At 42.1% G+C, this 12,242-nt stretch overlaps 1 protein-coding gene across 5 annotated transcripts in view; it reads left to right on the top strand.

Annotated features, from left to right (window-relative positions):
- Nucleotides 1–12,242, top strand: part of LOC124269495 (beta-1,4-N-acetylgalactosaminyltransferase bre-4-like) — a 108,189-nt gene that overhangs the window by 58,174 nt on the left and 37,773 nt on the right. For all 5 annotated transcript variants that reach the window (XM_046704518.1, XM_046704519.1, XM_046704517.1 and 2 more), the window contains one exon: nucleotides 5,490–5,734. In XM_046704518.1, the coding sequence (XP_046560474.1) occupies nucleotides 5,490–5,734 (245 nt within the window). The remainder of the gene's footprint in view (nucleotides 1–5,489; nucleotides 5,735–12,242) is intronic.

The following is a 12,242-nucleotide window of genomic DNA, read 5'->3' as shown; positions in this document are numbered from 1 at the left end:
GTGACATTTAACATCTCCCTATGTATCACCTGTGATGTGACATTTAACATCTCCCTATGTATCGCCTGTTGTGACATTTAACATCTCCCTATGTATCGCCTGTTGTGACATTTAACATCTCCCTATGTATCGCCTGTTGTGACATTTAATCGCATCTCCATATGTGATCGCCTGTTGTGACATTAACATCTCCCTATGTACGCCTGTCATTTAACATCTCCTATGTATCGCCTGTTGTGACATTTAACATCTCCCTATGTATCGCCTGTTGTGACATTTAACATCTCCCTATGTATCGCCTGTTGTGACATTTAACATCTCCCTATGTATCACCTGTTGTGACATTTAACATCTCCCTATGTATCGCCTGTTGTGACATTTAACATCTCCCTATGTATCGCCTGTTGTGACATTTAACATCTCCCTATGTATCGCCTGTTGTGACATTTAACATCTCCCTATGTATCGCCTGTTGTGCCATTTAACATCTCCCTATGTAACGCCTGTTGTGACATTTAACATCTCACTGAGTCTCGCCGTTGATGGTCCAGACTCTACAGTATTACGTCTTACGCAATGAATAAGCAAGCTGTCGATGATCAAATACTTATGTTAGTGACGTTGAATAAAGCTTCATGTAACAATCTGGCCATCGGTGTTCATACATCCCCGAAATCCTCTTCATCCCATACTGTTCCTCACCTGACTGATGTACGAGGGCTAATAGAAACTGGTCCTCCATCAGAAGCTTGGTCGATAAAATCAGAGATCGCATGTTGGGAAGCCAGTGCTAGGTTGCTGTGTGTATGATCACATTTCGCTTTATTGCACAAAAAGCTTGTCTAGATGTGCTCCACTTATCGCGAGACTACTTCAATTTGTCATCGACTTAGACTCCCGAATGGCGGGAAGAGATGGATCACGTGACTAGAGCAGACGACCATGCAGATCAGTGAATGTTATGAAATCCTTTAGATCATATTATTATGTTGCCAATTAGTGGGATGAATTTATTTATCTGGACAGATGACGGCGAATGTCGGAAAACAATGACTCATTAACAAAGCACTTAACAGTTGATACAGGTAGAGTAGTATGCTTGCAGGCTCTGTTTACCATTGTTGAGCTATGGCAAGATGTCAATTTGACTGCAGACAGATTCCCATGCATGTGCCATATGTATTAACTTTTGGGAGTATTTCACAACATTTCATATGTGTATACCTCGTCCACGATGCATTATTCATAACAAAACCCAGAGATTCTGCCTCCTGGGTAAACATAAAACCGTTTGACATTTAGATAGGCATTATTGACGGGAGGAAATGCAAAGATGTGAATTAAACTGGCTTCATCCATACGACAGGAACGACAATTGGAAATTCATAGACCACATCGAAGTTAACGTGGACCAAACATTAAAACCAGGGAGTCTAAAATGTCACCTTTCTTGTGACACAAGGGATTCGTTTTGCCTATTACAAGCGGAATAAATACGCAAATAGCACCAATCGCACGAAACAGCAAGCTCCTGGTTGTACGATATATACATTTTGCATTGTCCAAATTGCTGAGATTACTGAAGAAACCAGTTTGGAAAAAACTCCCATTTCACTTCCCGAAGCAGGACTGCTTCCTTGGGCCACAAGATCCCATCTATTATTCAGAAGAATCAATACCCCCTCCCTAATTTGATGAGAATACACTGGTTGTTTTGCCAAACGCAATTGCAATCGTCTTGCTAAGTAAGGTCCGTTTGTGGCTGTCCTGTCATTTGAAGGATGTCCTTGCTCCAAGACATGAACTCGAGTTGACTCACAATTCAATTTCTTGCCAAATCTGTCAAAACCCAGTTATCAGCGTTGAGTGTTTGAGGGGTAAATTATACATGTTGGAAGCGGAGACGAAGCTGAGCAGAGGTTTATGGGACTTTAACAAGCGAGAGTATCGAAAGCTTTCTCCAAAACATTAGCCTATTTGAACATGTTTACCATACCGGCACCCTCAATGCGGAGTAGAAACACTAATATTAGCAAAATAGTGCAAGAGGAATAAGGTGAGGCAATTGTTTATGTATGTAAACTAATTTCTATAATAGAGAATTAGAATTCCTGGAAGGGATAGCGAAAAGACATGCATAACCCGAGCCCTGCGTACAAATTGACTCCGACCATATCGCCTTGGGCAGTAGAGACAGGAATAATTTCTTTGGATGAAAAGCTTTTTCAAGATTGCTTTCCTCATCTGAAACACAAATTGGCGATCTGAATACTCGTAATGGTCTAGCCTTTGGAGACGGAGATATTCTCACAAGTTCTTCGCAGACGCGTCTCTAAATCATGAGGTGGTCAGTCGGAAAATTGGAACGATTGTGACAAAGGATTCAAACATGGAGGTGTTTGAGGGTCTTATTCAAGGATTAAACTCGTATCAATATTTGTCTTTAGAGGAGGAAGAAGACGCCAGAGGACAAACGTCCCCAGGATTGTCGAATGTCTAATTTTATTGACGGACTGTAAGGGATCTGGGTGAAGTCAGTCTCCGCCAGCAGAGTGTGGCTTTCATAGAGGCACATGCTGATTACTGTATTGATCAGAGCAAGATATGGTCCCAAGAGAAAAATGATGGCTCTTGGGTCAGAGTCTTGGGCTGGCCAGGGATCAACAGGCAGCCTCAAGACCACCCCTAAATCATTGCCTATCATCTCCCCTCCACTAACGTAATTAAGGCAGGCGGGGGTCGCGTTAGTTTCTGGAGTGGGCATGTATGACCCTGCTGTCGTGCTGCCTCTGACAGACATTGCCGGGCGGTTGGAGGAGAATATGCTGCAACGGAAAACAGACCACAGAAGCAGGAGATTGCTTTTAGTGGAGCACACAGAATAAACGTTTTCATAAAAATACAAGTCTTTGACATTTAAATTGAAATGGAGCCTCACTGAAATTGGAAATTCAGACCTGTACCTGGGGACTATCTCTATTTGGGCTATAACAATACAGTAAGGGCTGGGTGGAAGGGGAAATCATTATGTTTAGGGACTGTGAGACAGACTAAAGTGCACATATCTACGACAGGCCTGATGGAAGCAGGTTGTACCGCAGATGCAGATTTGTTGTAATGTTGCCTTGCTGTCATGTAGGCATGGCGATTGGTTAAACTAAAGAAGCTCGTTACCCAAACAAAACTTGTACCTGCAAACGAAGGAGCTTCCATCGTGGCCTTTATGGATAGTGTTTAATGTTTGACTCGTGTATATTTGGTCAAGACAATGCGATCACCAGGGTGCCGTTATGCAAAGCGATCTCAGCGCTAAGGTGACCGTAACTCCCATACCTTAACATAGACTTAAGGTAGCCTTAGCGCTAAGGTGACCGTAACTCCCATACCTTAACATAGACTTAAGGTAGCCTTAGCGCTAAGGTTACCGTAACTCCCATACCTTAACATAGACTTAAGGTAGTTTTAGCGCTAAGGTGACCGTAACTCCCATACCTTAACATAGACTTAAGGTAGCCTTAGCGCTAAGGTGACCGTAACTCCCATACCTTAACATAGACTTAAGGTAGCCTTAGCGCTAAGGTGACCGTAACTCCCATACCTTAACATAGACTTAAGGTAGCCTTAGCGCTAAGGTGACCGTAACTCCCATACCTTAACATAGACTTAAGGTAGTCTTAGCGCTAAGGTGACCGTAACTCCCATACCTTGCATCACTTTTAGTTCACTCATATCACGTTGCGATAATATAGGCAGTTACTCAACTTTGACCTAGATACGCCGTAGAGTTGTTATCACAGATCAAACAATAATTTTGGCGTCAATAGCAAGCTTCTGAAACAAGATTGTATGCTTTGTCATGACCTTGTACAAATCAAACATTTTGGCAAAGTCACAATAGGAGGTTTCAAATGAAATCGCGCGTGCTCTTTCATCCTCTTAAATCCGTTCTAATAGAAGCCGTTGGCACACATCCACGATCAGGGCTGTTTCGGCAACCACATGGGTCGACTAGAGCGTTTACAGATCATATTAAAGCTGGAAACATCAATCGCTTCAGAGACGTGTCTATCCCTTGATTCGCTGGAAAGACAGTAGGGTGTAATTATCAAGCATAAAGTGATGCCGTTACTGACAGTACTGGGTCGGAGAGAAGTCAGTCACTTTAATACAACATGTATTGATTGTATTTGAACCATTGGCAACAGCGGGGTGTTTGTACGCAAATCGTGTACAGTTATGTGCCCCTTGTTGCCGGTAGAGGCTCCTGGATGCCATAAACCGCTGTTATGCCCAAGTAGTCGGTTAATAAAACATTTGATTAATTCTCTTCTTCTGACGTCTTTGAATTGGTGAAACTAAACCTGTTGATTTTTTCTCAAGTTTTATTTGCTGGTTTTATCTCGGACCAGGTATATGTTATTTAACAGCTTTTTTAAACTCAGTGTACTTTGACATGGAGGTATTGAAAGAGAGTATATGTATTGGGTTGGTAATCTATTTGAGCGACTGTTTCCGTTTCCATGGCTTTAGACGAAAAAGAAGGAAAATATTCAGAAGACATACTGATGTTGGTTTCAGTTACCGAGGTTGTAGACTCAGTAAACTCCTTGATGATTGATAATGTCTCATGTTGTATGTCGGCCAGGATGTCGGAGTAAGTGGATGGAGAAACACTATGGATCGAGGTGTAAATGGTTCTGTTTTTCCATATTGACCGGGAGATCAAGTTAGAGAGCCTTCGGTCCATCTATTACAAGTTAGAAGATTACGTTAAGCAACGTGTACGTGTAACAGTATCTCAATCATTGTGGTCCGTAACTCAGTGATGTCATTTATTTGTAATCAATAGACAATCGTCCCTCTGCAGATTTAGTGTTTATGTCCTGAACCTTGTTATGCTGGGGTGTATATTGCATTGGTCAGCTGTGGTCAAGGTAACCGCATTACAGCCTTAAATGCCCCGCTACGTGTGGTCTGGCAATCGTGGTTTGTGACGGCGGTTACTCGATTGTGACCCTTGGCCGCCCAGTATTGGGTCTGTTCTCGTGCATTTACACAAATAGTTAAGCTCACTTTATTTTCGATCCGATACACCCATTTGTCCGTCCGTGAAGATCCGGACTAGAACTGTTCCTCAGCAACTAGTGACTATCACAGGAAGGGACTAACGGGATCGGATGGTCAGATTTGCCTGGTTGTACCCCAGTTGCGCAGATCGATGCTCATAACATCAGTCATTGAGATTTTCCAGATTATTTTTTAGTCTAGAATACAGCTGGGTGCAGCGTTAAACAATATACACGACAAACAAAACGGCCTCTTGTCCACTAATCCCGATACTTGTGAACCTCAGTGCCTTTTCATAAACGTGTAGTCCTCACATTTTACTGAAGGATCTTCCTGATATACTAAATCAAATACAGTGTATGTTGAAAGAAGTGTTCCCGCCATCTCACAAACTTACTCATGTCTGCCATTTCTTATTTCAGAGGGACCTTTAAATGTAAATGCAAGTCACTCCCATGACGACATCAAGCTTGTGGACGTCATTGAGGAGAACGTGGACATCCAGTACGGCGGCAAATGGAAGCCCTCGTCGTGTTACGCAAGATACCGTGTCGCCATCATCATCCCCTACAGGGACAGACTTCATCATTTAGTTGTGTTGCTAGCGCATCTATTACCCATTCTTAGGAGACAACAGCTAGACTTTAGGGTGTTCGTTGTAGAGCAGGTAAGTCTGATATTACAATCAGTCATTTTTCTTTTGCTAACGTTACATTGATGATGAGTAAGTGAGACCTCAGTGAAGGGGTGTATGTATTTGTTTTAAATAATGTGCCTGCGATATCACAGTTGGAAGCGCCTATCTATTAGTTGCAGTGGTGGATTTACAGGTTTTCTAGAAGACTTCAGAAAGAACCATATAGATTGGACTGAGAAGTTAAGCTTATGATTGAAGACAACGTCGTTCTGTATGAGCATTAGAGTCTGCGATGTCTCGATTGACGGGAATCTGTGCAGTAGGTGTACATCAGGCGTTCGGCTCCGTGAGTGGGAAACTGGAGGGTTTGTCTAAAGAAAGGGCTTTGGGGAGACAATTTCTCGACCTAATCTGATTATGTTACCCACCCCAACCCTTCCTATCCCAAACCCCTAAGACATGCATACAAACTCAATTGCAAGGCCTTAATAACAATGACGGCATGAGAGGTCCAAAGACACTGGAGGCTCGATATCACGAGGAGCTGTGTGGCTTCCTCAAGCGTTTCACGGACCAGCTGGGTTCGAATCCCTAATCCTAACTAATTATGTCCGTGACAGTGGGCGTCAAGTAGTAAACGTGTTTCACGTGTCCCATTTTGATGGTTTTCTTTCGTCACAAGCAAAGAGAAACATTGAATCCTGTTCAAAGCAACGCTAAACCTCACCCACCCACGCACTACCTTTAATAACGAAAATGTGATATTCGTGTCTGCTGTCTTGCAAGTTGCGTCCGCTTGAAGAAACAGTGCGAAGGAGTATAGTTGGTCATAAATCGTGTGTATGAATGCCGCAAGGAAACTGACAATTAACTCAGAAAGTTGTGGAAACGTGATGTCTTTATAATGACATCCCGTTGTGACATAACATAAATACTGTTCAAAGCTCACTCACTCACTCACACTAAACTATCATATAATGTCGTCTAAAATACAGTTTCCGAACAAGGAAATCCACGTTCAACATCTAAAGATACTAAGGACTCTGGAAGATAACAGCAAACAGTCGGCACAATTATTCAATGATGTTTGCTCTTACTTGCCGTCAACAAGATATCGCCATTCAGCTTCAGTTCCTTCACATGTATGTCTGCATCAATGCCTGTGTCCTACTCTTGAACGGCGTTTACAGTTTGTTTTATACATCATCACAGCCCGCTGCTACGTCTGTTAAAATACTGTGCGTGCTTTCAACCAGCTTACAATCATTCACCGCTAAATATCATAGCAAATTCAGCAAGCACAAGATAGTCTTTGATACATAGTCAGATCAATACTTCATCGATCGAGAGAAAAGCGATTGCTCTTAAGGAGAACGTTATTCACGTCAGTGTGAATAACGCTCCAATTCATATGCATCGTCCTTGGTCACCTACACGGTCAGTGTAGAGTAAATCCCCCTAAGAGGTTTATCAACGTGTTGCTCCTAACTGGTTGATTTGATGCTGTGCTTTTTCTTGGATAAATCTAATCAGTTACTAATGGGGATATTCATTTAAATCAGAAATGAAACCTTAAACTAATGTGCGCCTAATGGATGTTATTTAAATGCCATGAATATAAAACATGGTCGTATTTTCCCGGAGCGTTTCCTCTGAACGTTGTGTTTGGAAGTCAACTTTTGAAATCGCTAAATCGCACGACAGCTTATTTTGCTCGAATGCAAAGCTTTGGTTAAAGTTACAGTTGACGTACACGCTCGGCCCTTGGGGTTGACAGGTGCCCCTTCAGGTATGGTCGCATGAAGCATATAATATATTTTGTCTATTTTGGAAAAGTAAGACTATTTATTCTGTGTTAATCCTGTGGCTAGGGCTGCCACTCCTGTATTATTCTGTATGTTTTCCCGATGTTTCGACATTACGTCTGTACCAAGTTAAAACAGCGCGAGCGAGCGAGACGCGAATGATTCGCATACGCGTCGCGTGCGTGTGACGCAATGTTGACTTAGAGCGCACAAACACACATTCAAATGATCGCAACGAAACCGTGACCGATTCAACAGGGATCCGAAAACGTTGCATGTTGAATTTTTGAGTATGGGTGCATATTGGAAGAACGGTAATGATAAAGCCGCATTGAAGAGCATTTCCGATTCATAAACGTCGGTGATATTGACAATGAATATGGTTGTTTCTGCAAACGAGATGTATGCCATCAGGCGCTATCCATCACGTTGTCGTGTTGGTCCTCACAGGCACAGCCAATATCAATTGATCCCTCTGTCAAACCAAACGCGATTACCCCCTGTCTGGCAGATTGCTTGTGAACGCTTGTAGTCTCCAGAGGGATCACGGGCAGAGGGTTCCTGAGATGGATATGCTAGCTCGGGGGACTGCCACCTCACACTACCCTAATATGACCATAATTGTCCATCCGCAAAGAGTGAGTGAGTGAGTTAATATTTAACGTCACATCGGCAATATTTCAGCCATATCGTGACGAGAATATATTTGTCATTGAAATGTAATATGTGTATATTAGAAAAACCTGTCTTCAAAGGACAGTAAACAACTAGAATATCACAATTACAACTAAACTAGTGTGGAAAGTTAAAACTAATAGCACTCTTTGGACAATACAGTATGAAAACTGGCTATAGATCGCCAACAACTGAAGGTAGATCACCAAACTAGGGACCATTGGGACTTACAGTACTTTTGCTACCTGCATGGACCCTAGCTGGATTTATATCATCCCTTCAGCCGCTGGCGATTGAAGTCAAATTTAGCCAAAATTAAAATGACAAAAATACTACATTTAAAACAGCTGGTAAATTTGAATTTCCTTTGAATGTTTCGGGACTTACGTACCCTCTCAGGAGGACTATAATTTTACGCTACTTCAACCCCTTTGAGGGTACAGCCACTAACAATCTCAGTTACTAATCTAAACTACCAATAATAAAATATATATCTATTTATAAATCATTTAAAAAATCTAATTCTTTGAAAAAATGCAATAATTAAATGAGAACTTATATTAGTAAAAATATCCTTTGTAGTTCGTGATTTGAAATAGATATCCCTTGTGATGGAAGATTCAACACAGTCCATCCGCAATGAGAAACGTAGGGAGGGACTATATATCATATGTAATGAAAACTGCTGATTAAGCATTGTTTGTCCTGAGGCTAGTCTGTCATACACACCATTAAAACAAACACACCAATGCAGCCCATGCAAGTCTAGAATATGTCGCAAGTCTAGATGAGCACAGTTTCTGAAAATGAACGTCTCTGGGCTCCTTTTAAATATATTTTAGCAACCGTTATTTCTGTAATATATATATGTTCATTTCAGGGACTAAATGTTAGTCTATCCTGAGGCTTTTGCAGTATGAACCGTTCATTGGACTCACAGGACCCATTAACATATACATTGCAGCACATATGTCGATCCCTAACAACACGTATCGATACAGACTTATCTTGACTGCATCTGGCATGTCAAAATGAAAACAATTTTGTATGTTTTCAGGTACGATTTTGTACAGCATCCGTTCACTACATCGATAATGTTATATGACTTTACATATCCCAGCTACTAAACTTAAACGTGCAGAAAACAACTCGTATATATAAAGGTTGATTGAACTTGTTATTGATATCATATTTATATTGTTTCTCGGACGTCTTCAGGGTTTCTTTAAGTTCTTTCATAAGATGAAGAACTGTTGTCAATGTAATGTTAATGCTCCCAACTAAGCAGGTTTTCTTTATAACGACTCTTTGTCTCTGCAGCTCCCTACATGAAACCCATAACCTAGATCTGCGTTATAATATTAGGGTTGTTGGGCTCCTCTATGGATAGAAGGGAGGAACAGAAAAGTTTTGTATAATTTCCAAACAAAAACTTATGCCAATTGTTGTTCTTAACTGAACCCTTTGTGAAACACAGAAATAAAACACGTTTCTGGTCGAGTAATAAATTGGCACATCCCTCTTGTGTTCGCACAGGCACGTCGTCATGTCTGGTGGGAACCAGATACGTCCGCTTTTAAAGGTTATTCGTAATTGAAAATAGTCAAAAAATGATGCTGACGGACACAGACACTCTACTGAAAATTGTATCTTTTGATTAAACCAAGAAGCGCATAGTTAGAGAGGGCTATGACCTGTTTGAATGTTTCATGTGTTTCATATGTAAGTAATTAAATGTTGCAAAATTTGAAAACTGAATCTGTGTCTTCAATGCGGGTTCAATGCATCACCGTAAAATAACTGCAGATGTACATTGGGTAGGTGGTATGATCGTCTCCCAGAACTTGCAGATGTACATTGGGTAGGTGGTATGACCGTCTCCCAAACCTGCAGATGTACATTGGGTAGGTGGTATGACCGTCTCCCAAACCTGCAGATGTACATTGGGTAGGTGGTATGATCGTCTCCCAAACCTGCAGATGTACATTGGGTATGTGGAATGACCGTCTCCCAAACCTGCAGATGTACATTGGGTATGTGGTATGACCGTCTCCCAAACCTGCAGATGTACATTGGGTAGGTGGTATGACCGTCTCCCAAACCTGCAGATGTACATTGGGTAGGTGGTATGACCGTCTCCCAAACCTGCAGATGTACATTGGGTAGGTGGTATGACCGTCTCCCAAACCTGCAGATGTACATTGGGTGCAGATGTATTGTGGTATGACCGTCTCCCAAACCTGCAGATGTACATTGGTATTGGGTAGTGGTATGACCGTCTCCCAAACCTGCAGATGTACATTGGGTAGGTGGTATGACCGTCTCCCAAACCTGCAGATGTACATTGGGTTTGGTGGTATGACCGTCTCCCAAACCTGCAGATGTACATTGGGTAGGTGGTATGACCGTCTCCCAAACCTGCAGATGTACATTGGGTATGTGGTATGACCGTCTCCCAAACCTGTATTATTAGTGAGTAAGTGAGTGAGTATGGTCTTACGCCGCTTTTAGCAATATTCCAGCAAAATGGGCTTCGCACATTGTACCTATGTGGGGAGTCGAACCTGGATCTTCGGCGTGACGGGGAACGCTTTCACCACTAGGCTACCCCACCTCCCCTTATTATTAGTAGTCTCAAAGAGGCAGTTTACTGATTTACACGTTTTAGTCAAAGCTTGTAATTAACAAAATGAAGATCATGTATACTTCAAATGTAGGTTATACGCAGATCGTTTGCATTGTTCGAACAACTTCACATCGGGAGAACTATAACTGGACTTCATTTATTGAACCGATATTGGTATTGAAACCGGCCTTTCGAAGTCTTCAACCATAATGATGCGAAACTATCTCCCCGCCCCCTGGGATTGCGTCATATGTGACTGTTTGCGTCATTCATATGCACTATGACATTACTCACAGTCTAGTTGCACATTAATCAACACACGCATTACCACGTTAATTACATTTATTGCCTTGCTGCAGATAAACCTCCTTATGCAATACCGCACGAAGCTGCTACCTGTCTCACGCCATCTGCCTGTACATCATCTGTCAACTCCTTCAAGTCTAACACTGTAAATAGATAAGACGAGGATTAATTCATCGTTTACCACATCGGAAGTAAATTACACCGGTAGTTCCAAGAAGAAAGAGGCAGTCATTATTGCTTATTACATAGACAGGTTGGAGACCTGTAATCCGATTTCATATCGGGCAATCGATAGGCTTCCCCGAGACATAATTACTGCGTGTAAACACGGAGCAATTACTAGTAATCTAAGGGGCCTACACTCACTGGTATTTCATAGAAACCAGATCGTTCAGAGACATGGTAGTGGTGGTAATGGTCCTCGTGGAAGCAAGAATCTCCATGGTGAAAGCCGATACCTTTGGTACCTAGGGGATGACTTCTAAATGTAACCCGTCTAAGCTTAAATTAGTGTCACCTCACCACCTTCAGTCACCTCAGTCAATAGTTCTTCATTTAGGCACTTACATGCCACATGCCTACAGTGCGTATAGTTCAGAGGGTAGTACAGAAACAAACCACAGTACATACAGTTCAGGAATGTAGCCACACACTACACACACTGTATCTACAGTACAGGGGTGTTACAGACACATGCCTACAGTACAGATGTGTTACAGACACATGACTACAGTACAGTGGTGTTACAGACACATGCCTACAGTTCAGAGGTGTTACAGACACATGCCTACAGTTCAGAGGTGTTACAGACACATGCCTACAATACAGTGGTGTTACATACATATGCCTACAGTACAGTGGTGTTATAGACACATGCCTACAGTACAGTGGTGTTACAGACTCATGCCCAGAACAGGGGTGTTACAGACTAGTGCCTACAGTACAGAGGTGTTACAGACACATGCCTGCAGTACAGATGTGTTACAGACACATGCCTACAGTACAGATGTGTTACAGACACATGCCTACAGTACAGTGGTGTTACAGACACATGCCTACAGTACAGTGGTGTTACAGACACATGCCTACAGTACAGATGTGTTACAGACACATGCCTACAGTACAG

Source organism: Haliotis rubra, unplaced genomic scaffold (assembly GCF_003918875.1).
Source record: "Haliotis rubra isolate DU_JTF1 unplaced genomic scaffold, ASM391887v1 Scf145, whole genome shotgun sequence".
NCBI classification, from domain to species: domain Eukaryota; kingdom Metazoa; phylum Mollusca; class Gastropoda; order Lepetellida; family Haliotidae; genus Haliotis; species Haliotis rubra.
This window is presented reverse-complemented; position numbering and strand designations above follow the sequence as displayed.